General features: G+C 43.8%; 1 protein-coding gene across 2 annotated transcripts in view; it reads right to left on the bottom strand.

Moving 5' to 3' along the window:
* The window catches only part of ATP8A2 (ATPase phospholipid transporting 8A2), a 466915-nt gene that overhangs the window by 390257 nt on the left and 50192 nt on the right, over positions 1-26466 (bottom strand). The window contains exons 1-2 of one of the 2 annotated variants that reach the window (XM_045567138.1): positions 9112-9118; positions 8848-8992 (exon numbers count right to left, since the gene is read on the bottom strand). In XM_045567138.1, coding sequence (XP_045423094.1) covers positions 8848-8948 — 101 coding nt within the window. In that variant the 5' untranslated portion in view covers positions 8949-8992; positions 9112-9118. Of the gene's footprint in view, positions 1-8847; positions 8993-9111; positions 9119-26466 lie in introns of those variants that run through there. The other variant, XM_045567137.1, reaches the window with a different exon arrangement.

The raw sequence follows: 26466 nt of genomic DNA, 5'->3' as shown, positions 1-26466 counted from the left end.
GCCTTGGGTTGCAAACATGTTCTCCCCCAATTCTCACCACGCTGTGAGGTGTGACATTATTCCACTTCCTGTGCACTATGTGGAGTATTTTGAAATCAAACAGATCTGGAGGCAGGGAACGATCTGTCAAAAGTTGGGGTGTATCCCCACTAAAGCCAGCCCTGCCCCCAGCTTGCTGGAGGAAGGAGACAAGACAACTGTGCTCCTCCAAGACACAGCCAACGGAGGTCACCCTGGGTGGCCTCGTACTGAGGAAAAAATGGGTTTTCTGCTATTCTGAGGCTTATCACCTTGCCCCAATCCACCGTTCAAAATAGTTCAAAACAAAACTCAGGAACACGAGAAATGGTGTCAACAGCTTCCCAGTCCCTGAAGCTGGAACCCTGAGAATCATCCTTGTCTATTTCCCCATTCACTCACAGCCCCACTTCTAACCATCCTAGTGACTCTCCTCCTGCAACGCTACGACCTCGCGCCTCTCCCGGGCAATGACCGCAGCCCAGTGTGCTTCTACATGCAGAGCCCGCGGCTGTGCATGTCAAATCCAAGTGGTATCACTTTGTTGCTTTGTCACTCGCCCCTGTAAAAGCTTTTCCCCACTACGGCTAACCCATCTGCAGTGGCTTGGCCTTTCACAGCACACCCTCCGTCACCCCTACCTCTTCTACAGCTTTTCTGGAAAGGCACACTCCCAGCCGTTTCTCTGCACGGCTCTCTCATGCTGTGCCCCACGCCTGGCATGCTCGCCCCACTGAACCCACCTGAGCTTTCAAGCTGCCTCCGACTATTCCCTCAGCCCAGCTCACCGGTCACCTACCAGGGGCTTTGCCCATCCTATTTTCCTACCCCTGCAGCGCTGCAGTAACCACTCAACCCCAATTCTTCCTGGTGGAGGGGACTGCAGTGCTTGCCTCGCATACACCACAGGTAGGATTACAACTGGCACCTAAGTCTCCTTACTATTAATATGATCAGTCTCAGTACTGCTGAGGCCTAAAGGAAAACCCAGACTGGGTCCGATCACCTAGGTTTCCTCCAAGAAAGAGGAGGAGCCCTACTCAACAGGAATCTAAAGCAGTGGCTCCAAAGTGGGGTCTGGGAAGAATTATCAGAGCTTATATTTATATGTACCTCCAAAAAATTAAGCTTTAGTAACATTTATTGAATGGACTGACATTGGTGTCCTGGTATGATCCTATGTAATGTGGCTGGAGGGGAAGCTCCGTAATGCTATGGACTGAACTGTGCCCGCCCCCATTCACATGTTGAAGCCCTAGCCCCCAGTGTGACGGTATTTGGAGCTGGGGCCTTCAGATGATAATTGGGATTGATGAAGTCATGGGGGTGGAGCCCTCATAATGGGATTAGTGCCCTTATTAGCGAGAGAGCTCACCCTCTGTCTCCTATCTCTTGCTCATGTTTGCAGGTTCTCTCTCTCTCTCTCTCTCTCCCCCCCTCCCCCTCCCCTGGGAGGATACAGCAAGAAGGCCGCCATGTGCAAGCCAGGAGGAGAGAACTCACCAGATGCCAACACCCTGATCTTGGACTTCCAATCTCTAGAACTGTGAGAAAATAAATTTCTGCCTAAGCCACCCAGCCGATGGTATTTTGCTCCGGCAGCCCGAGCTGACTGACACAGGGGTAGCAGTGGCCCCTTCCCTGTCTGTCTCTCTGCTTATTATAATATTACACATTTCAGTTTGTGTGTCCCAGCCAGGTGGAGTTATGAATTAGTTTAATTTCACCTAAACTAACCCTGCCAAAAAGAACAAGTAGCTTAAGAATCATGCAATAAAGCCACAAGTTGAAAATGGCACTTATTAATGATGCAATTATGAACAAATTAAAAAACAGCAGCATCGACACTTCCATTCTTAAAAGCTCTTCAAAACTATTTTACTAGGTTAAAAAAAAAATATGAGGATAATTCAATCAAATCTGATAAGTCAGCCAAAATTTTTCAAAGTAATGAAGAAGATAATCAACAATACGTACTTACATCCACAATTCTTAACTGAGAGTCTTGGTAAACACACACTGGGTCTTGAGATAATAACTAATGATGACAGCACATGTCTACAGATGTTTAAATATACATATTAGAGGTTCATGCTACAAAGTTTTACTGATGGGGCATGTGACCCAAAAAGTCTGCAGACCCCTGATACAAATCAGGAACTTCCCTGACAGAAAGCTATTGGCACCCTCCAGCGGATGTTTTTTCTAGGGCAGGCCTGAGAGCCCTGAGAGTGAGGATATTTGTCGTAAATACCAAATGACCAACAGCACCCCAAACTCTAGCCCAAACCATTTTTTAACTACACCTAATATAAACTAGTAAAGGTAGTTAAAAAAACTTGTAAGTTTTGAAGAGCTGGCTTTCATTTAAGAGAAAAGAATGGATGGATCAGCATTGGAATGATCGCACCCAACCTCGTGAATTTCAGGAAATTTCTTTGTAAAACATCCCTGCAGCCCCACAATGGTCAGACCTCTCCCTTTGTTCTCGCTAAGCATTGTCCCTCTTGAAAGGGTTGCTGATGAGCATTTCTGAGTAAGCGTTTGCTGCCCATTGAGTGGCTCAGTCACAAGTAGTGGAACAAACACTCAGATGCTACTTTCTAGGTAAAGACTCAGAAGTTCCCCTGGCCCAACTCTGAGCAGAAACAGGATTTTCTGCAGTCCATTTTGCTACCTACTTTTTCAACTTCTATACATCTAGATCAGACAATATGCAAACAAAGTTTTAGTGAGGTTAGGGGACGTTCTTTGACACCCAGGGAGTGGGTGTTCTCCCATGTACTCAGCTCAGCACACCTGGGAAGATATTGGTCCTTTTTTTCCTCTGACCATGATCCCCTTAAAGTCATGTCTGTTTCCAATGAAAGACCCAAACGTTTACCAAGGTGTCCAACAGAAAGATAAGAGTTTAGCATTTAGTTCTTACTCTCCCAGATACTTCTGGTTAATTTTAAGATTTTTTTATTTAAAAAAAATTGTATACTTACAGATGAGTTGCAAAAATAGCAGAGTTGTCATATACCAGTTTCCCCACAATGTTATTAACATCTTACATCACCACAGCCCAATGATCAAAACTAGGAGAATGGCACTGTCACACGGCTAATCCAACTACAGAATTTATTCAAGGTTTACCAGCTTTTCTGTTCTGTAATCCAATACAGGAACCCACACGGCATTTTAGCTGTCATGTCTCCTTAGTTTCTCCAAATTGTGATTAAATTTTAACTTCTGTCTCATAAATCCTGATGCTTAATTCTTTTTTATCAAAGAATCAGAAATGCTCCCAAATTCACAGCAGAAAACAAGAATTAAGAGAATTTGGGACGAGGGGAGACGAGAAATGAATGACTGACCAAAATTCTCAAACCAAATGTCTTTGCCTATTTTAAAAAATGGGAATGGCACAGATGTTTCTTTGGTCAAAATCACCCACACGAGGGTCAACTTGATAAAGAAATCACCCTGAAAGTCTGTCCTCCCAGACATGTGCTGTTTCCATAGAAATGCCAAATACAAAACTGGCCCAAGGCTGACATGCTTTTCTGTTTCTAAAAATACACTTCAAGAAAGCTCATGCGTCCAATGGTTACCTGAAATACACAGTACCAAAGCTCTCCCAATTTCAATATTTTCCTCTGCAGGATTCCTCAAAAGCCTTGTTCAGGGCTGTCAACCTGATAACAGCTCTAATAACAAGACTCTCGTATGGCATAAATTGCTGCTGGTATGTGTAGAATTAAAGAGTCATGATGTGTCATGACTTCATGTTCAGAAAACACAGTGCCTGGTTTGGAGATTAACCCAGTATATCTGCCTCTAAATGAAAAGCAGCGTACACAGAAGCAAAATCTGGAGGCTGTTTTAAGGTGAGTAGTAGCTAGAATGCTTTCAACATCAGCAATTACTCTTAATAAGAAATACTTTCACCTTTGCCAAACTTGACGAAGACAGCGGTCTCAAATCTGAGATATATTAAACCTCGATTTTTAAGACAATGATTTCTACATGAATCAAAAGAAAGCTATGATTCTCACTAGGATCTTGGTGTGGTTTCTTTGTTAAATTATAAGCAGCTTACACATTTAAGACCAGAGCCTGCCTAAATTCTGCAGCTTTAAAACATGTAGAGAATTTTTCATCCTCACAGTACTTGATGACATTGGCTCTAGAACCATATGTGTCATCTACCTCCACTGTTCACCAACAAATGGTTGCTGAAGATTATTTTTTTGTCTCCATTCCTTAAGACAAAAATAGCCTCTCAGACATTAGGATCCCAGCATATTATGAAACAAAGATCCTGTACAGACCTGGCACACAGTGCCCAAGTCCCTTTTCTGTAAAGGTAATATTCTATTTAAACTTACCTTGACGAAGCCAACAAAATGTTTACATAAAGTAATTGTCCTTTAAGACAAACTAACCTGAAGAAATGCAATAACTTGACAAAACTTAAGTTATCAATTTAATGAAGACTTTGCTAGCTAAAACTCCTACCTGAATGAGTCATTCAAATCTGAGCATCTGTAAATACTCCTAATTTGCTTTGAAGACCTCATTTCAAACATTCAAGGAAACTGCCTTACAGCTTTGAAATTCCCTGCTTCGAAAGGCACACTGATAATCACGTAGAAAGGTTACATATGCCTGAGAGTCATGACAGAAATATTGCTCATTCCTTTGATTAGTAAATTATTTCAAGATATCTTCTGCAGAAAAAACATTTTGACTTTAAATACTTTTGAAAATTTAGATACACAATTAAAGACTTACCACCAGATTCCTCTAAATAGCTTTTTGTAAGCATTTGATATTTAACTTAAAACACTTAAAAGGGCATGATGGCATGCATATGGAATGTCCAGTACAGGGAAATCTATAGAGATATAAAGTGGATTAGCAATTGTTGATGGCCGGGGGGTGATAGCTAAAGGGTATGGGGTTTCTTCTGGAGATGATGAAAATGTTCTAAAATTGTGGTGACAGTCGTACAACTCTGTGAAGACACTAAAAACCACTGAACTGCACACTTTAAATGGCTGAATTATGCCCTTAAACATTTAAAACATTTATGGTTGTACACTTCAGAAAAAAGAAATCTTGTTAGGTAGACACACACACACTCCTACATACGTACATAAACACTGAATCCCATTAATTACTGTTCTTGTTTAGAGGGTAAAGAATGTTATTGTCCACATAGTTAAGAACCTAGAAAATCAATGCCTATAAGGAAAAGACTACTTCGTAAATCTCCATAATTACGATAATCCAAATTCATTAGCTCCAATCATGGAAAACGTAATAAACCTACAGCAGGCTTCAATCAAACACTGGTGTTACCTTTGGTGTCGAGAGCAAGGCCAAGGCTTGGAGGGACATCCACATACGTGGCACAGTCCCTCCCATCAATTCAAGGAATTGCCCAGAATGTGGAGTTCTCATGTCCTGCATTCCCCTGGGGGTGCCAAGGCCACAGTGGAGCCCAGAGGTGCACATCTCACTTCTGCTCTCCGTGTCGCCCCTCACCAACCTCCCAATGCCCAACAGCCTCCCTCCCTCAGCACCAAACTCCGATTCCTGTCCTGAAGTCAAAATGCCAGTTGTCCACAAAGGCAAGCACAGAGCAACTGCCACGGTCACAATTGCAAGGTTCCAAGACAGAAAGAGCTTGGAGTGGGGGAAAGTAAGAGAGAGAACTCTATTCCAGGGAGGACAGGCCTCCCGAGGAATACAACATCCAAATAAATCACACATCCCTGCTTCGGCAGAGTATCATGAACCTCATCTGTCCCATGTGGTTCCTTCTTTTCAAAAAGCTCAATTTAGAAGCAAACAAAGATAAACTTTCCATGCCCCTGCCTCTAAGAAAAACCATTAACCTTTCTCAAGAAACATCATATGAAAAAAAATAAATCCCTCATCCTCTTATGAAAATATTTCTTAGAATATCTTTATCAACTTTTAGCAAACTTTCATGGCCAAGATAAAAAGTCTTATTTTTAAAAAATCAGTATTCTATAAGACTTGACTTCAGCACCATTAAAGTGCTAAAATAACATGGCTCAATGTTTTGTAAAATTCTTAAACACTAATGGTAAGAAGCTTTGTAATCAATTTCTTAATGAAATACTAGTCACTGGTAACCATTAGTAATTCCTATTTAAACACAGTCAAGGTGAATCAAATACTTAAAGGCCATTTTATAGAACACCAAGGAACACATTTTAATTTCTTAGACCCTATCCAGTGCATTTGGAAACATATACTCACAGTATAAGCCATGAACCCAGAAATTGTATGAATTTTAATATTTAATATATTTCAACTAATTCAACTATATGCTTATACAAGGCTTTAAATAGACAGAACAGTTGATATCGGCCTACTTTATTCCTAGCCAATCTACTACATTCCCACACTGATTCCTCCTCCCCTACAAAAAAGTACAGATGAAACTATACAACAGGTAGTCACTTGGAATCCCTCTGACGAATAATAAAATCAGTCTCAAAAGTCAGCTTTCAGCCTTGATTACAGAACAGGTAGGTAATGAGGCTCCATTTCCAAAGCTCTTAAAAATCTTCACCTTCCATGGAAACTAGAGAATTTACACAAAAACAGAGGCCTCTACTTTATTCTCTCAGCCTTAGCATGCACAGATGGATAACAAAATTAAAGAAATTAATAGGAACTAAGCAAAAATACTACTTGAAAACATACTAAAGTTTAAAAAGAAAAGTAACTCCTTAATTCCTCCATCCTTATACAATGTATGTTTTTAAGATTATCTTTTTAGAAGTAATTTAATAGAAACACATACAAAAAAGTGTGAAGCAATGAAACTATGTTAGCAGTTCAGTATTCCAAATGGTTTTAAGTATATCCACAGAGTTGTGCAGTCATCAACCCCAAGCACATTAACAGTCCCTTCCCATTTCCCCAACTCTTTGTCCCCTCCCAGCCCTGGGAACCACTAATCTACCATACGTCTCTATAGAGTTGCCTCTTCCAGATACTTCACATAAATGGAATCATATCAGGCCTTTTGTGACCAGCCTCTTCCACTTAGTATGTTTTCAAGGTTCACCCATGTCATAGCATGTACCAGTATATCATTCTTTTTTATGGCCAAATTATATTCCATTGTGTGGATACAGAACATTTTATTTATTCATTCATCAGTTAATGGACATTTGGATTATTCCTACTTTTTGGCTATCATGAATAATGCTGCTATGAACATTTGTGTACAAGTTTTTGAGTGGATGTGTGTTTTCATTTTTTTTCTTACTATGTATACCTAGGAGTGGAGTTGCTGGGTCATACAGTAACTTACACTTTTTGAAGAACTACCAAACCGCTTTCCAAAGCATCTGCATCATTTTTCATCCCCATCAGCAACGTATGAGGATTCCAATTTCTCTACATCCTTGCCAACACTTGTTATCTGTCTATTTTATTAGAGCCACCCTAGTTTGTGGAGTGATAATTCATTGTGGCTGATGCTTTCTCTGCCTTAAACCTGGAATGGGGACTTAGCTAGTCTTCTAAGCTACACTTGTCAGTATAAAATATTCCCAGTGGTCATTCTTAAAACCCAAAATAAAGCCAGCATAATCTAACATTCCCTTAATAAATGAAGGTATCACCTCCATATAATATGCACCATTATTCTACTCCAAATCCTATCTATCAAGCTACAATAATCTCCAACAGCCAGACCTTTCTAAATAAAGATGCCAGGCCTGTACAAGTGTTAATCAGTAATGGAATACTTACACCTGTAACAACAAAGTTTGGGCCAGAACTTTCAAAAAATAACACTGGATTGGAATTCAGGTTTGTCAATAATGTATGTGTAACCTGATCAACTTCTCTGTACCCAAGCATGGTATTCTGAGCAGCTCATGGAACTACATCCTCTGAAGCCACTCCCAGATACAAAGTTGTCTAAGCCTGGAAGTTAAATGAAATTTGAAAATATACTAACACCCATGCTAAAGGTCTAGCTCTGTGCAGCAGAAAGAATTCGAGCTTAGTATTCAGATGGGCCAGGTTCAACTTCCAGCTCTGCCATTAAGGAGCTATATGACCACAGGTATGTTACTTAGCATCTTTATATTTCAGTTTCCCGATCTGGAGGTAATAATGCCTGCTTCAAGAGGTTATGAAGATTCATTAAGCTAGTCTACCTAGGGCGTTCCACATAGCTGCCAGCAAAAAGTAGACACTTCAATGCTAGCCTCCGTCCATCTTTCTGCTAACTCTGGGCAAAGTTTCCCAGCAAATAAAGATCTCTTAACAAATTTTGCTGTGGACCATTTAGAACTCAATGTGAGTCCTTGTGAATTGCGGGATTCTCTTACGAAGCACTTCCCCACAGTAGGGTCTGCAAATGGTTAAGGAGAGCTGTCAACTGGCTTAAAACAAGGGTGGGGGGCGGATTTTTGGAAGGGCCCCCAGGAATGAAAAAAGAAGACACCTCGTTTTTGTGGGTGACTTTAGAATAAAAACTTCCTCGGGGCTCACAGACAGGCTGAGCACAGAATCAATGCAGCGGAGAGGAAGGTGAAGGCTGTATCAAGATGATACCACTGGAAGCGCGGTATGGACTGCTGGGCCGGGGGAGGGGGCGGGGGGGAGGGGGGAGGGGGAGGGGGATGGACGGGAGGGGACGGCGCTGGAGGAAGCCGTGGGGGCTGGCCAGGTGCAGGGCAAAGCTAACAGCGGTAAGACGGTAAGACGAGCCCCTTCCCCGGCGTGACAGCCCTTCCCCGCTGCAAGACCGCTGCCGCTGGGCGTCTCAGCCGCCTCCCCTACCTGATCTGGTTGTCGCAGAATTTGTTGAGATGCGGTTGGTTGAGGTAAATGGTGCGGGCTGGTGCCTCCAGCTGGTCTCCAACAGACGTGGCCCGGGACATCTCATCCTCTGCCTTCTTATAGCCCGAGGAAGAACGAACGGGTCCTGCGGAGACAAGGCACGGGGCAGAGACAAGACACAAAGAAGTCAGGCAGCAGGCAGGAGGCGGGCGGCGGGCCGGCGGGGAAAGGATGCTCTCGGCGCGGCAGGCGCCGCCTATGTACCTTGGCTCCCCCTGGAGACGCCGCCGCTGCCGCCGCGGCCGGCCCCGCCCCACCCTCATGGTCCCGGCCCCGCCCCCACGGCCCCGCCCCGCCTCACGGCCCCACCCCCACGGCCGGCCCCGCCCCCATGGTCCCGGCCCGGCCCCGCCCCCCCCGGGGGCCCCAGCTGCTCCAGCGATGCCTCCCCGAGGGGCCTCGGCTGGGGCCGGTGCGCAGCGTAGGCTGCGCGCTGGGCTGCAGGGGGACAGTGGGGACACGAGGGGTGGCAGCGGACAAAAACCAGCGGGCCACCCATCCTGGCAGAGCACCCCCTCTAGTCCGTGGGGTTGAACTCTGGAACTGGGTTTTCGGGGAGGCTTTGTGCTCAGAAACAGAGAGACAACAGCAACGCGGATGTGCCTGCATGCAGTCCCCGCAGGAGGGGACGGCGAAAGCGCACCTCTGCGCTCTCAACGGGGGATGCCCCGACCCCATGTGAAGGGCGTGCTCCCTCCATCATCTTGCAGGGACCCGCTGCTTTTCTCCCAAGATGTCTCTGGCAAACCGAGTGCACCAACCCCAGCTCAGGGACCAACGCGTGAGCTTTCATTTCATTGCTTAAGTTACTGTTTCTGTGGTTACGCCACAAGCCAGCCTATCTCCTGAAGATTTTATTTCAGTCCTATAGTCAAGCCTGGGGTGAGCCACTCCCACCCCCAATAACCTTCACTTGAGGGCATGTCAGCACGGAGATGGGTATACCCATTGCTGAAACCGTCCCCCTACACACACACACACACACACACACACACACACACACACACCCCTTCCAAGGCAGTATCCCTCATCAGAAGGGGCCACCCCGCGTGAGAATTGACCTTCATGAGAGGCGTCGGAGGTCAAGGATCCCAGTAAAACAAATGCCCTACAGATGAAGCCTTATCTTGTTTTCCTTAAATATACATGTGCTCTAATACTGCCATGTTTTCCACCTATCAAAGAAATAGATGTTGCCTATCATTTTGAAATCTGACATCTGAGTTAACCTCCACTTCCGTGCTATAAAGAACACTGCATTGTTATACAGAAACATCTTGAAAAAGTTTTGGCTCAATCTTCCTTTTAAAGTGATTATAAGGAAGACAATCCTATCATAAGAAGGGGACAAGCAAAATGTAAAGTTGGCTATTGAGAGCTGACATTAAGTAAGGGTTAAGTCTGAAGTGGGCTAAGGTCTCTCCCTTCACGCAAGTCGGGGGTACCTGGTGGGTGCAGGCTCCAGTGCTCATGGCTGGGCCCCTGGTCACAGGCCAGGTACACTGCGTTTTCCTCTTGGTTTTTAGCATGTGCCCACAGTGCCCTGGCTGTTCCTCATTGCCAGCCTCATCCCTCACCTCCTTGCCTCTAGCCTCCCACTCTCTGGGGTCCTTCTGGCTCCACAGGACACTGCTGGGCCCTCTCCTTATCAACGAGGAGCAGCAGAGAGCAAGAATCCCTTCCTCAAGACTGACTTGCTCACCAGCTGGGACTCCCTGACTTCCACCAGGGAAGGCCAGGTGCTAAAGAATTTGCTGATGTAAGGCGGATAGAGAATATTTATATAAAAGTGCTTCTTTCCTCTCTGCCCACTTACTCTGCTTGTCTTCCTCCATAGCACTTATCATCATTACCTGATATTATTTACGGATGGTCTGGACAGGTCCAGGACAGCAGGGACATGCTGTGTTCACTGCAGTGACCTCAGCACCCAGAACAGTGCCTGGCACGTTATGGGCACTCCCATTTGCTGGTGTAATAAATCATGTTAACTCAAATCTTATAAAGAGTCCCTTTGAATCGTCCAGGCAGAGATGCAGTGACATGCACAGAGGGCCCCAACTACACATACTGTGGGTCAAATAATTCATTGCCTGGCCTGTGTTCACTCAGTGGTTCTCAAGTCCCCTCCTTGTACATTAGGAGCACCGGGGGAGCTCTTCCTGGGCCTCACCCTCACAGTTTCTGGCTGTGGTCATATTGTTTTTAGATCTCCTCCAGTGATACTAACGGGCCAAAGTTGAGGATCCCTTGTAGGATGCTGCTGGGACCTCAAAAAGCTTGGCTAGTTTAAGGTGCGAAGGTGTAACCAGGGTGCTGTGCTTATGAGCAAGTGACTACGAGTGGGCTCTAAGGTGCTAAGGAGGCCAGAGGTCAGCAGCCTCTTTGTGCCTGGGCTGGGAGGCGGTGGGGACGGCTTTGAGGGCAGATAGAAGAGCCTGACGGTGTGGTGAGCACAGTAGACAAGGCCAGGACACTGTGGCTCGGGGCAAGGAGAGCTTCAGCAAAGGCCCAAGTAGGCAAAACTGTATCAGGGGCCAATTGAAAAAAAAAAATCACCACTGAGGGTCCAACCTGGGAAGCTCACAAAAAAAACAGCCTGGGGCCAGACTCGTGTAGAAGCTTGAGCCTCGTCCTGAAGGTCACAGGAAGCCGCAGAAGGTTCTACTCAGGAGAGCAGCATCTGGCAGTGGTGCGCAGGTGGTGCAGAGGGAGAGAATTTGTAGGTAAGGAGACCAGGTAGGAAGTTAATTCTACAGTCTAGAAGCAAGATGATAAAAAGTATGAGTGAAATGGAGGATGGGAAAAGCACAGACATGAGAAACATCTCAAAGGAAACTCTGCAAGACTTTTTTTTGGCAGGGGAAGAGGAGGATTGAATGTGGGCCAGAAAAGGGAAGAAACGTTAGATAACTGGGGTTTGGAGAAGACTGGGACCAAAAAGCATCACTGATAGAAATAAGAATAAAAACAATAGTTTTTCCAAACAAAAATTTAAATGTTGGATAACAAATATTGGGATGAAAAACTTATTGACACAAGTAGTAATGACAGTTTATAATAATCTCCCACAGTACGTCATCCTTCCATAGCACAACAGGGCCAGATCTGGGGACGTTTTTCTAGGTAGAAATAGTTATAGTTTACCCACCCCCCAAAAGACTCAGATAATTTTCTTCTACCTCAGTGACCTCATCGCACTTAACGCAACCCTGTGTTGGAGAAAAACATTAATATTTTGAAAACAACACGAATTTGTCGAAAATATATTCCTAAGGAAACACTATACCATATATAGCAAAGCACATTATGACTAAGGTTTCAAATTCAGACTCATGAGACAAATTCTGAGCTAATGCATTTTGCAAATACCACCATGCAAAATGAGAGTGTATGCTTACAACACCCCCATATAAACAGGCACAGTGTCAGCAGACGGTGGGAGTTCAATAAACATCTATTAGATGAAAAAGAAACCAAAGCGAAAGGAAAGAATTAAGAGAACAAGAGTAGGCAAACAGACAAGCGCTGAGCTGATGGCCAAGGTCCTGAAAGCAGGGACATTGCTGTGTGCACAGTTCTGTCCTCGGCACCCCAAACAGTGCTTAGCACACAGTAGGCAGTCAGTAAGTGTACGTTGAATGAATAAATAAAAGGCAAATGAAGGTACCTTCAAAAGGTACCTATCCAGCCACTGAGCCAACGATTTCTCCCTTGTCTGGTAACCGGACCCTTCTTCCTCATACGGCCAGGCAGCCCAGCAGCCAGGTCTGCACCGTGTAATCCCATCTGCTCATCACAGCTGTTTGGACCAGGAATGGTTACTTGGTCCAGGTTGGGCCACTGAGAGCCTCTCTTCTGGGAACCTTGACATGGGAACGAGCAGGGAATGTGTCTGCGTGAGGCTGACCTATCCACCTTCATGTGGTCTCTGGATGGCCATTTTTCACCTACCGAGTGGACCAGGGAGCAGAGGAAGGATTTTTTTGAGATGAAGATGAAGCAGCTGCCGGGAGCACAATGGAAACAGTCCCAACAGCTAGTCCCCTCCAAATCCCAGCTGCGTCAGGGTCTTTGGGTTCTTTGAGCCTCTCCCTGATCATTCTATAAATTATTCTTCAACAGATATCCCAACTAGTACAGTAAAGGCACACACAGAGAACCTATTTTGCCCTGTAAGACAGAAAAGCAAGTAAGGTTAAAGAGGAGGGACAAATTCCTATTCACTTATAGAAGGCCCCTTTGGGGGCCCAAGTCTTTAGATGCCTCTGGCCCAGATGCCATTAGATGCCACAACCCAGACCCAACGAGGCCGAATCTGACAGAGGAAAGTCTTCATGGCAACATCTGGGCCAGTTGGTTTGGATGAAGCCCAGAAGTCGCTGGAAGGTGAATGGCTAAAGAAACTAGCACCCTTGTCCTCCTCTTCCCTTAGAGTTTCTGCCAGGGTTGGAGAAAGAACATAATGTTAGGAAACAGGGACGGATGGAAGAGAATGCCCACCAGGAGAGCATGACTAAGAGGATGGGGGAAGAATAGGGAAGGACAGGAGAGCAGACTGGTTACAGCAGTCACACTAGTGACCCACAGAAGCACAAAGGGGGCTAAGGACAGGGACACCCACTCTGCCATTCAGGTGCCATCAGCAACAGCAACTCCCACCTCCCTCCGGCTCTGGCTGTCCTCCTGACACCACCCCACTCCCTTTGTTGGTGTCACTGCAGTAGCAGAACTTTCATTCTACTGAATGACCCAATTTCCTTACCGTTTCGCTCACACGCGGTGTGTGTGTGGCAATAAGGATGTGGAAGTCACTGGTTAGGAAGCAAAGACAATGACAGACCTCACTCTGGCAGGTGAGCAAGTACAAGTGAGGATGACACATCGTTTTCATCCGTTACGTAAACTAATTCTACAGAGATCATTTTTCAAAGGACAATGAAAAATCCTGACAGGTTTTTGAAATTTGTTCCCATCTCATAAATAATAGTAATACATCATATATGTATTTATTAGTTTATTTATTATAAAATTTATGTAATACATGTAAATAAATATTAACACAAACTAAATAGGTCCAGGGAGTTAAGAACTTCAAATACGGATTGAAACACAAAAGGAGAGTTAATGTAAGGCAAATTATTACTATATTTCATTGCCTTAGGTAACACAGAAGCAAAATCCTTCACTCCAAACTGCAGTATTTTTCCCATAACCTAACTCAAAATGTTCAAAACTCCAAAAGATGCTTGAGACCCATCTAGTCCACTTCCCTGGCAAAGAAGTTTTGTTATCTCAAAGTAGAAATTCTGGGGAAAGAAATACTTTAGTCTTCCTAAGTCAGTCGGTCTGTAACTAGCCCCCAGGATACAGTAGGGATAAAAGCAAAGGTGGAGTCAGAAGTGGCTTGGACATTGTTGTGTAATGATATGTCTCATCTTTGCCCAGGGTTCCTGGGAGGGAGCCTCTAAATCCCTGGAATTTCCCAGCGATAGAAGCATCTTTGCTACTCATGGTGGGCTCCTCCGTCCACACCTGAGTTTATGCTAAGAAGATGACTCATGGTGGGTCCCTAGATGGCTTTAGAATGGGGGCTGGCCGTGCCAGAAGGACTGATCACGTGCTTAGAGAGTTGGGCTTTGAGCCACGTGGTATCAGCCTGACCTCCCAGCCTCTGAGGAGGGAACAGGTCTGGAGATTGAGGTCAATTGTGTGGCCAGCGATCCAATTAATAATACACACATAATGAAACCCCAATGAAATTCTGGACACCAAAGCCCAGGTGAGCTTCCCAGGTTGATGATTCACGTGGATGTGCCAGGAAGTAAGGCGTCCTGTGTCCTGAAGACACAGCAGCTTAGTGTTTGGGACTCTCCCAGACTTTACCCTACGTGTCTCTCCATTTGGTTGGTCTTGACTTAAATCCTTTATAATAAAACTGTAATCATAGATGTAGTGCTTTCCTGAGTTCTCTGAGGGGTAGTGAGAACCCATGAATTTGTAGCCAGTGAGTTAGAAGTGCAGGTGGCCTGGGGACCCCAGAGCTTGCAGTTTACATTTGAGTGAGGGCAGTCTACAGAGGACGGTGCCCTTGACCTGTGAAGCTTGACCTCACTCCAGGTCGCTGGTGTCAGAATTGCATTGCAGACATTACTCTGTGAACTCTAGAATGACAGAATCAAAGGGGAAACCTTATTACCAATCACAAAATTATATTATCTCAGAAGAAAGATATGATTAGAAGCCAGATCTGCAGAAACTTGAATCCAATTCTCCTTTAATAGAACAGGCTGCTTAGTGAGCTTAGGTAAGCAGGCTACCGTCCCAGCCTCGGTTTCTTCATCCGCAAAATAGAAATCGATCATAGAAATCAAGAGTTGGCAAATTTTTCTACAAAGTGTCAGTTAGTAAATATTTTAGGCTTTGTAAGCCACATATGATCTCCATCTCATATTCTCCTTCCTCTTCCTCCTCCACCTCTTCCTTTTCTTCTCCACAAAAGTCTTTAAAAATGTAAAAACCATTCTTACCTCACAGGCCGTATAGTGCTGAGCCCTTATATAAATGAAGTGCCTTGGTAGTTAACAATCTGATTATATTCCAGTGCCCACCTTAAGGAAATAATAGCTTAAATTTCTATTATTAATACCTTAAATTTCCTAGGGAACTTAGGTATTCAAACTTTTATTACACGAGTTAAGAAGTTGGTTATGTCTTTTTCCTAATTTTTACGTGTTAATATTTGAAAAGTACCTATGAGTAGTTTTCTCTTGGCCTGTAGAAACATCTCTAGGGAAACAGAGCAGTCATCACAGAGCCTTTTAACAAGAGGCATGTTATGCACACATTCCCCTCCTCAAAAGAGTGTCAAGTTCAACTATGGCCTCCACCCCATATTTACAAAGATGTTTCATAACCCTTCAGAACACAGACACATCAAAAGCAGCTCAGCCACTGGGAAAGCACTTGGGCTGATTATTTCTCCTAATCAAACAGACACAATGAAAATGCTGTGCAAATGCAAAATGCGATTATTCTAGCCTTGGCAGACACATATCAGAGGCCTTTTCAAGACCCCACTTTGCACAAACCACATCTCTCCAAATATAGCATCTGTGATCCACTTCTACCCAAGAATTCAAAAGAAATAAACACAAAGGGAACGCAACACTGATGGGTCAGGATTTCTTATTACTGCAAATGCTTATTGGTTTCTCTTCTCTCTCTCTCTCTCTCTCTCTCTCTCTTTTTTTCCAGAAATAGAAAAGATCCAAAGGGAAGAAACAGGCCATGGACTTTTTGTGATTTAAAATATTGTTGGGTGCTGAATTCATTCAGTTTTTGAGCACCTCCTCAACAGAAAGCATTCGTTAGGGAGGCAGAAGCGAGAGGTACACAGTTTGAAGCATAAGCCTGCATTTTAGTGGCAAGAGAGACCAAGAAACGTAGGAATTCAAAGCATGAAGATGCCCATCTCACACAGAGTGATTTCACTAAGGAGCCACTGGAACTAGGCTTGTAAGCATGATTATGAGGTGGCTGTGCAGAGACAGCGGGGAATCCCAGGTGAAATGGCGTCTGAACAGAGACACGTGCCGTGACACTTCATTTACAACCTACCTGGCTCCAGCATGCTGGTGAAAGTTGAGCCACAGTAATTTGAAGCCTTGTTTCCAGCAAGTACAGCAGTGCAAACTGGGCTTCTGTTCCTCGAAACGCGTTTTATACCTTAGATATATTAAATTCATCATGTAAATTAAGTGAAAACAGATGTGCTTTTAAGGAAATGTACTTCCTATCTAAAACCAAAAACAACAACAAAAAGAAGAGCTACGTGTCAAACAACTCCCTGTCTTGCTAGGACAGATATTCTCCATTGCTTCCAGGACCTCAAAACTGAACCTGAGTTAGGGGACACCAACTTTAAAATCCCACTGCTGATTCAGTGTGTACGCACAAGTGCAGTCTTTTAACCGCCAATCCTAGGAGAGGGGCGGTCTTCTCTGAAGTTGTGGTCTGCCTGTCCTAAGCATTCTGAAGACCCACAGGGCTTGGCCAGAGGTACATGCGTTCACTGCACCTGGCCCTGTGGCCAGCCCACTGCTCCAGCAACATCAGTGACCACCTTCCCTGCTGCTCCGGAAGCCCCACCACAGTAGTCTTCTTTCCTTTCCCCAAGACATCAACTCTGTTCCCTCTCCAGAGACCTGGGACCTGCCTTTCCTTCTAGCTGGAATGCATTTCCCTAGTTCTTGCTAACTCCTTGCTGCCACTCAGGTCTCAGCTTAAATAAACATCACTTCCCGCAGAAGCACTCCCCAACCACTGCCCTAGCTCCCTCATTCCCCTTCCCAGCTACCCCCTAACACCATGCGTCCTTTCTTCCATTGCACATCCCACCACTCCATGAGATTTGTTTCTCCCTTTTCTGTCTCCCAGTATCCAATATAAGCTCCAGGAAGGCAGAGCCCACGCTTGTCTTAATCACCTCTGCATGCCCAGGGCATGGGATGCAGAAGGCATTCAGGAGACGTGTTCCACCAGTGAATCGAGTGAACACAAAATTTCACATTCTCTGTCTTAAGTGGGCAGAGAAAAATGCAATTTCTTCAATTTAATCTGCAACTAATCTAACCCACCTCCTGAGGCACCACCCAACAGGTAGCGAGGTGGAGGGAAGGGAAATGCCTAGTTTTCTTTGGAGCTCAGTCCCATTTGAAAACTTCACCTAAGTGGTATCAGCCTCTCCTAATGAAGACGCTTTGGCCCCCAGCTCACCTCAGCCTCTGGCCTCTCTCCTTAAACCAGGGCTGGACCCGTGGAGGCAGGATGGCGGCATGGGGAAGAGTCTGGCTTCTTGGGCTTAACTGCCTTTTGCGTGCTCCATCTACAGAGTGCTGTCCCCGGTCCCCCTGCTGCATTTGGCTACCTCTGTGACTGGCCGGGTGTGGCTCTGTCAAACGGCATTTGTGTTCCCCGATGGCTCTGCCTCTCCTGGGCTCCCTCTGTGGAGACTGCAGTATCTGCCACGCTCTCTGTGCTGCCTATGGTCAGCCTTGACCCACAGCCTGCCCGGCAGGCCCCTGGGAGGCCCCGGGGCTTTCAAATCAGCCCCCAGACCACATGAAAGGTTCAGGTGGGCAGTTCAGGAAAACAGAACCTCCTTTTGCCCCTCAGTATTATCCTCACTTATCCCTCATAGCTGGGGAAACTTTCCTCAAAGAGAGAAAAATCCAGATCTATCTTATCACATTGCTTTCTTCCCTCCTTTCCACCTCCTGAAGATCAAACACAGAGGCAAACTTCCTGTGTACTTCCCTGATGCCATTCTCCTTCTGAATTCCAAAGCCTTAAAAAACCTGCTGAAGCAGGGTGTGGTGGTACAGGACTGTGGGCCCAGCTACTCGGGAGGCTGAGGCAGGAGGATCACTTCAGCCCAGGAGTTTGAGGCCAGCCGAGACAACATAGTGAGACCCTATCTCAATAAAATAAAAACAGCAACAAAAAACTTGCTGAGGTCTCTCTTCTGCAATGTGGAAAATGCTGAGCGTCGAGCCGCCCAACTTTCTTGTAAATACGATAAAAGAGAGGGTAATCTACAAAGTCTCCTCATAAACTAAAGGCTGGCTTGCCCAATCCTGCTATTTTTTGAAAGGAAAGGATGAAAACGCCTGGATGTTTCTCTTGACATTCCTTCTAATAGTTCCCAGGGAGGGAGGCACCAGGCAGACAGAAGCCAAATGTCACATACAAGAGACAAACATGTTCATTTGCTTCAACAGTCGCCCAGTTCCACATGCAAATCAGCCTGTTGTGTTTGCTCATCATCACTGGTCACATGAACCTAACGCTCTACCCCATCAGCAAGCTTAACAGAACCTTCTAGATACACGTGGTCAGATCCAAGCAAGTCCACCTGGAGGCCAAGCTGTTCTCCTTTATTCCCAACTCCACTGACACAAAATGGACTTTTCCAGGAGGGTAGCTTTTCCTGACTCTTTCGTTGATTTGACATTTTGGGTATCACGTTTTCTTCTCAGACACAGAAGTGAGAAAATTTCAAATATGAGAAAATCTTTAAAAAGAAAGAGCGTTGCCAAAGAGATGCAGACGGAAGCGTCTAAATCCCCAGTGTCACCACCCAATCCAGCATCACCAGGTCCACTGGGGTGTCATAAATAATTATGATGGGAAGCACAGCCATCTCTAGTTGAGCCCACTGTTCCTCTAAGCATTCTCTATGCATAAACCCATCCAGTTGTCACAGCAATCAGAGGAGGAGCATGCTCGGTTTCAAGACAATAAAAATGCAGCAAAGAGAAATTAAGCAACCACCTCAATATCCACAAGTTGAATTTGTTGTCTGTCACTATGAGAATCATCTATGTGACCATTACAAACAATTTGGGGGAGGGGTTTCAAGGAATTTCCTGAAATGGATAATTAAATATCTAGTGACTAACTGAATCTTTCATCTTTATTAGGTTTTGGGTTTTTGTTTTCAATATCAATAACTGTATACCTACAGAATCTATGCATTTAAAATAATCCCCGTAGCCATTCCAGACTCACAGGCATCGGTGGTGGCAGTCAAGATGGTACCATGTTCTTAAGACCAGAAAGCCAAGTCCCCGTTACTAGAGATTAAAGTGTCCTTGAGGCAGGAACACACAGAAGAAATCAGTAAGTCAAGAAGGCAGGCAAAAAGTTTAGGGCAGACAGGACGTCATTCTTTCACCAGAAATTCAGGACATTCTGCATGCATAATGTAGACAGAAATCAAAAACCCTCTCCCTGCCTTCAAAGAGCCTGTAACCCGGTAGGGAAACAGACCAGTGCGGAAATAACTAACATAGCATAGAACGTGAAGTGTTTCCTTTCGCCTGGACTTTCTCCCCCCCAGCCTATTCTCTGCCTGCCTACGACTTGCGCTTTAAGACACAGCCCAGCGTTTCTCTCCTTTGAGAGGTCCTCCCGCATCACGCAGCCCAGCCTGGGCTAGACGCCTCCCCCCTACGCACAAGCCCCCAAGTGCAGCCAGGCAGGGAACAATTCTTCCTCAGTCTCGCACAGCTACATAACCCTGTGCAACTGTCCGCCTGTCCATTTCCCGTGTCACAGTGACTCTGCTATGTGCCTGCCCTTCCAGTTGACAGGGTCTCCACTCAGACGAGTACGGACTGCGCCTCACTGATCTTACCACTCTCAGCAACCGCAGGTGTGGAAGAGGAGGAGACGGTGAGACGTATGGATGTAGAGAGAGTAAGAGAAAGAGGGGGACGGGGCAGTTGGTCGGAGAGATTTAAGATGCCCTTCACTATAAAGTCAGCAACTGCGCTGCATCTAAAGGCTTCCCACAGGTAAACATGAATCAGAACATGCCATGAAGCGAGGCAAAGCCGTGAGCAAATGTGTCACATGGGTAGTTACAGTGTGGGCTTCTCAGCACCCCTCCCTTTCACGTTTGTGCTCTGTTCTGCTCACACACGGACAGACAGACAGGAAAGACAGACCCCTTAGCTCTGCTTCCCTGCACAGCACCTCCTCTGAACAGGAGGGAAAAGAGTAGAGAATGGAAAAACTATTGTGATGGACCAAGCATAAGAGGCTAAAATGATCAAGCAGTGAAAACATGTACAAAATGACACAGACATCGAGTGAGATATGCTCTAAGAGACGCGGATCAGGTAAGGTGTTCGCTCAGTTATGAGTCCCAGGCCATACCTGGATGCCAGAGGAGCCGCAGGTGACCTCAGAGCAGAGAGGAGGGATGAGCAGGCACAGCCTGGCAGCTGGCGGGGCGACAGGGAGAGGAAAGACAGAGGCCTGGCATTTTCCGATACTCTTCCCCAACCCATTTAATTTCTGAACATTTAAATAAATAGCTCCCCCTTGAAGGAAACGGTTTTCACATCAGTGAACTATGAAATGAAATTGGAAAGTTAATACAGCCAAATTAATATCTGTATAGTATGATATCTTTATGACCAATAATTCTATTAAAATAAAGGAATTAGAGGCCCAAGTACTAAAAGCATAGCATGCTGCTCTCGGGCAAGAGCTCACCATTCTGCCACAGGCACCACTTACAAAGGGAAAGAGTGTTACAGAAACCAGAAGGAGCTGTTCCAAGCTCTCAGTAATGTCTGACATAACAATCCTGGGTCACAATTGATGGCGTATTGTGCTCTGCAAACTCTTTGCCAATGCACAAGTAGCAAGGATGGCCACAACCAAAGAGTCTTGTGTAATGTCCTGAGCCGCTGACAATCAGACTCTGGTCACCCATGTCAGGAGACGTTGCTGTGGGGACAAGGAGGAAGGAGCATGACTCAAAGGATTATAGCCCTCCAGAGTTTGGAGACACTCTCTGAGACTGAATTCCATGCAAATGCAGACAAAATGCACTTATAAAATGCAAAAAAAAAAAAAAAAACAGCCATTCTAAGAGATCAGTAAATGTGATGCTCCTAAGACCAGAGTATCCCTTAAAATTCTACAAGTAGCGAAAGCCATTGGTAAGATGCCAACCCAGGCTGAGAAGTTCCCCTTGGATCAGCACTGCAGGCTGAGGCTTTCCCAGCCTGGTTCTGCTTCCTTCTCTCTCTCTGCCACAGGTATCAGATCAGCCCTGCTGCAGGAAGGCTTTCTGGGCCCAGTCCCGCTCCCTCCCCACCTTCATCTAGCAGAGGCGTTGCCCACCAGTAAACCTCTCTTACTCCTAACTCCATTCCAGTGTCTGCTCAATAGAGGACCTGCGCTGACACCTCTCCTCTAGTTCCAGCTTGCATTTTCACACTCCTGGAAAGAACAGCTTCTGGCTTTATTTGGATGATGACAACAGTGCTTGAACAACTGCTATATGGTGGGTTGATGACAGACACACCAGTGGCAAAGCAAGTGAAATATACATAACATTTGCAAAGAGAGAGCCCAGCCACAAAGCATAGAGCACCAGACACAAAAAGACTGTGCAGTTCAGCCCAGAGTGACGCATTCCATAGCATCTGTGCAGCTCAAGGAACAGGTGAAGCAGCAGCAAAGCTCCTCAAACGCTCAGGGAGACTGACATCAGGAATGCACACTGCACGAAGAAATCATTCAGCTGCTGGTCTGCTGGCCCTTACATGCACAGAAATCACCTGCATTAGCTTCAAATGCCAAAGCAGGTTGGCAGAGTGAGGGATGAGATTATGGGAATTTATTTTGTGAAGACACATCCCTTAAGAAAAATGCAAAGAAAGTACAAATGCTTTCCAAGGTATGGTTTTATATGTATGAGCTCTAAATCTTCATGAGTAAATATGCTTTATTTAAAAATCATTATCCAGGACATATAAAGTGTTGCTTAGATTCAAATATCTCTCCTTTCAGCCTCCTTTCAGATGACTAGAAACATCGCCCCAGCCACAGCAAGTCCAGAAACTCTGTTACGGCTGCTGGTGCCTTCTCCCTGTGATAGCTCATCTAGGGTTATCATGGCCTAGGCAACTCAGGCCTAGCGTGCTGTCATATTGGAAGGCATACAATTCAAATAGGTAACAATGATGACGATGGTGTTGAAGAAAAAGCAGTTTCCTTCTTCGCTCTGTGGACAAAGGGGGAAGGAATTCATAAACGCCAGCACACTCATCGTTGTTCCTACTCTCCTCCACTCTCCAGCCCCAGCCTATCTGGATATGTTCCTCAGTCAAACGTTAGAATGTGGGGGGTGAGGGGGATCCCCCAGTAATGATTGATTTGCATTAGGAATAGTTCGGCATCCTCCCCTGCAATGACTTTCCAAATACTTTTATTTATCTTCCAATATCCCACATCTGCCAGAAAATCTTAATTGTCCCCCCACCTCCCCTGAAGTAGATCCTGAATTTGACTCCCTGCGACCCTCACTCACCCATCCTGTCTCCCCTGGACACTGCAGTAACTTCCTATCTCAGCTGCCTCCTGCTCTTACCCCTCAGGAGCCTGTTTTCCACACGGGAGACAAAGTCATTTTTAAAATGTAAAAACGGATTCAGTCAATCAGCTCTTTTGACCATTTTTTAACTAGATTATTTTATTTTTTCCTATTGAGTTATTTGAGTTCTTATATGGTCTAGTTATTAATCTCTTGTCAGATCGGTAATTTGCAGGTATTTACTCTCATTCTGTGGGTTGTCTCTTCACCTTGCAGATTGTTTCCTTTGCTGTGCAGAAGCTTTTTAGCTTGATATAATCCCATTTGTCCATTTTTGCTTTGGTTGCCCACACTTTTGAGAAATGCTATGCTCAAGAAATCTTTGCCCAGACTAATGTCCTGGAGTATTTCTGCAATGTTTTCTTCTAGCAGTGTCATAGTTTCAGATCTTGGATTTAAGTCTCTAATCTATTATTATTTGATTTTTGTACATGTTGAGAGATGGGGGTCTAGTTTCATTCTTCTGCATGTGAATATCCAATTTTCCCAGCACCATTTATTGAAGAGACTGTCCTTTCCTCAATCTATATTCTTTCACAATACATTTTTTTTAAAGTAAGAGAAGAGGAAAGAAAATAACAAAGAAGGGATTGGACAAGTAGAAAATAAGTAGCAAGATGATAGATTTAAACCCAACCACATTGATAACTACATCAATTATAAATAGTCTAAATACTCCAATTAAAAGACAGAGATTCTCAGATTGGATAAGCAAGATCCAACTCTATGCTGTCCACCTTAAATATAATACAATATATAATATATATAATAAATTTAATAGACAGGTTAGAAAGGAAATGGAAAAACGTAACACGCAGACCACAAAAAGAAAGCTGGAATATAACAACATCAGACAAAGTAGATTTTAGAACAAGAAATATTACCAGGATAACAAGGTGTATTTCATAACAATAAAGTGGTCAACTCATTGAGGGGAATTAACAATCCTAAACATTTACACACGTCATAATAGATCTCAAAGTAGAAATAGACAATGCCACAATTATACTTGGAAACTTCAATAACTTCTTTCTCAGTAATTGCTACAAGGATAAAGAAGAAGATATGATCAACACTCTGAAGCCACTGGGCACCACTGACACTCATGGCACTGCACTCCACAAGTGAAGATGCACATGGATCGTTCAACAAGATGAGCCACAGTCTATAGCTACAACAAGTCCTGGCACAGTTAAAAAGATTGAAATGATACAAAATATGTTCTCCGACTACAATTAGAAATCCATAATGGAAAGCTCTTTGGAACATTCCCAAGTATTTGAAAACTAAACAACACATTTCTAAACTGTAGGGTAAGACAAAAAAGTAAAAAAGGAAATCAGGAAATATTTTGAACTGAATAAAAATAAACATCAAAATCGGTGTGATGCAACTTAGAGGGAAATTTGCAGCTGAAATGCTTGGATTCGAAAAGTAGAAAGGTCTAAAATAAATCTGTTTTCTTTAAAAACTAGAAAAAGATGAGCAAGTTAAACACAAGGTAGATAAAAAGAGAGAAATAAAGATAAACAGGGAAAACAATAAAAGAACAAAGGAACAAACAAGAGAGAAAATTAAAGTCAAAATTGGTTCTTTGAAAGTATCTTCCCTTTCTATAGATTTATCTTACAGAAGTCATAAAGATATTTTGCAGTATGTTTGTAATAGCAAAAAGTCAGAAATCATTTTGTTATTCTATGGAGAGAACTTTATTAAATTATGTTCTGTCTACATGAGAATACTATGCAGCTTTTACTTATTTTTAAAATTTTACTTGTATACACTTATGGGGTACAAATGCAATGCTGTTATATGAAGTCAGAGCTTTTAGTGTATCTATCACCTGAATAATGTACCTTGTACCCATTAAGTAATTTCTCATCATCCACTCTCTCCCCACCACAGGTTGCATTGTCCATCATTCCACACTCTGATTCCATGTGTACAAATAATTTAGTTCCCACTTATAAGTGAAAACATGTGGCATTTGCCTTTCTCTGTCTGACTTGCTTCACTGGCCTCCAGTTCCATCCACATTGCTGCAAAAGACATGATTTCATTCTTTTTTATGGCTATGCAGCTAATTAAAATGTTACAAAAGAATGTGTAGTAACCTGGGAAAATATTCATGATATGTTAGACAAATAAAGCAGGTTATAAAGCATAATACCATTTCCCTCAGTTTTCCAAAAAAGGTTATTTTGGGCAGATTAAATATCATAAAGATGTAAGACCTCTATAATTATAGGTGGTAGGCTCATTACGAGTGTTTTATCTTTCTTACATGAATCTCCCTCAGTTTTTCTCTGTTGCCTTTATGTGCTTTTTTTAATATTACAGAATTAATTATTTTAATTTGTTAGTTAAAACTCTTCAAAAAAACCTAAGCTTTAAAAATTTTCCATGTTCCATTAAAATAGTTCTCATGCAGAAATAAAGCCAAGTACCTACAGCCAACTGATCTCCAACAAAGATACAAACATACACTGGGGAAAGAACACCCTATTCAATAAATTGCACAGGGAAAATTGGATAGCAACATAGAGAAGAATAAAATTGGATCCCTATCTCTCACTATATACAAAAATTAACTCAAGATGGATTAAAGACTTAAATGTAAGACTGAAATTGTAAAAAATTCTAGAATAAAACCTAGGAAAAACTCTTCTGGACATTGGCCGGGGCAAAGAATTGGTGACTAAGACCCCAAAAGCACATGCAAAAATAAATATTAAATGGGACTTTACACTAAAAAGCTTCTGCACAGCAAAAGAAATAATCAACAGAGTAAATAAACAACCTGGAGAATGGGAGAAAACATTCTCAAACTGCACAGCTGACAAAGGGCTCTCATACCCAGAGTCTACGAGGAACTCAAATAAAGCAGCAAGAAAAAAACAAACAACCCATTAAAAAATGGGCAAAAGATATGAAGAGACATTTTTCAAAAAGAAGAGATACAAACAGCCAACAAAAATATGAAAAAATGCTCAACATCACTAATCATCAGAGAAATGCAAATTAAAGCCACAATGAGAAACCACATCACCCCAGTCAGAATGGCCATTACTAAAAAGTCAAAAAACAACAGATGTTGGCATGGATGCAGTGAAAAGAGAACACTTATACACTGTTCTTGGGAATTATTACCACCTCTATGGAAAACAGTTTGGAGATTTCTCAAAGAACTAAAATTAGATCTACCATTCAATCGAGCAATCCCACTATTGGGTATCTACCCAAAGGAAAAGAAGTTATTTTATAAAAGAGACACCTGCACCCAAATGTTTATTGCAGCACAATTCACAATTGCAAAGTTATGGAATCAACCTAAGTGCACATAAACCAAGGAGTAAATAAAGAAAATGTAGTATATATACACCATGGAATACTACTCAGCCATAAAAAAGAATGAAATAATGACTTCTGCAGCAACTTGGATGGAACTGGAGGCCATTATCCTAAGTGAGGTAACACAGGGATGGAAAACCAAACACCACATTTTCTCACTTGTAAGTGGGAGCTAAGGTATGGGAACACAGGGACTTACAGAGTGGTATAAAGGACATTGGAGATTCAGAAGGGAGCAGGGTGGGAGGGGT

This window comes from Lemur catta, chromosome 13 (genome assembly GCF_020740605.2).
Source record: "Lemur catta isolate mLemCat1 chromosome 13, mLemCat1.pri, whole genome shotgun sequence".
Classification (NCBI taxonomy): domain Eukaryota; kingdom Metazoa; phylum Chordata; class Mammalia; order Primates; family Lemuridae; genus Lemur; species Lemur catta.
Note: the sequence above shows the minus strand (reverse complement) of the source record. Positions and strands in the feature narration are given on the sequence as shown.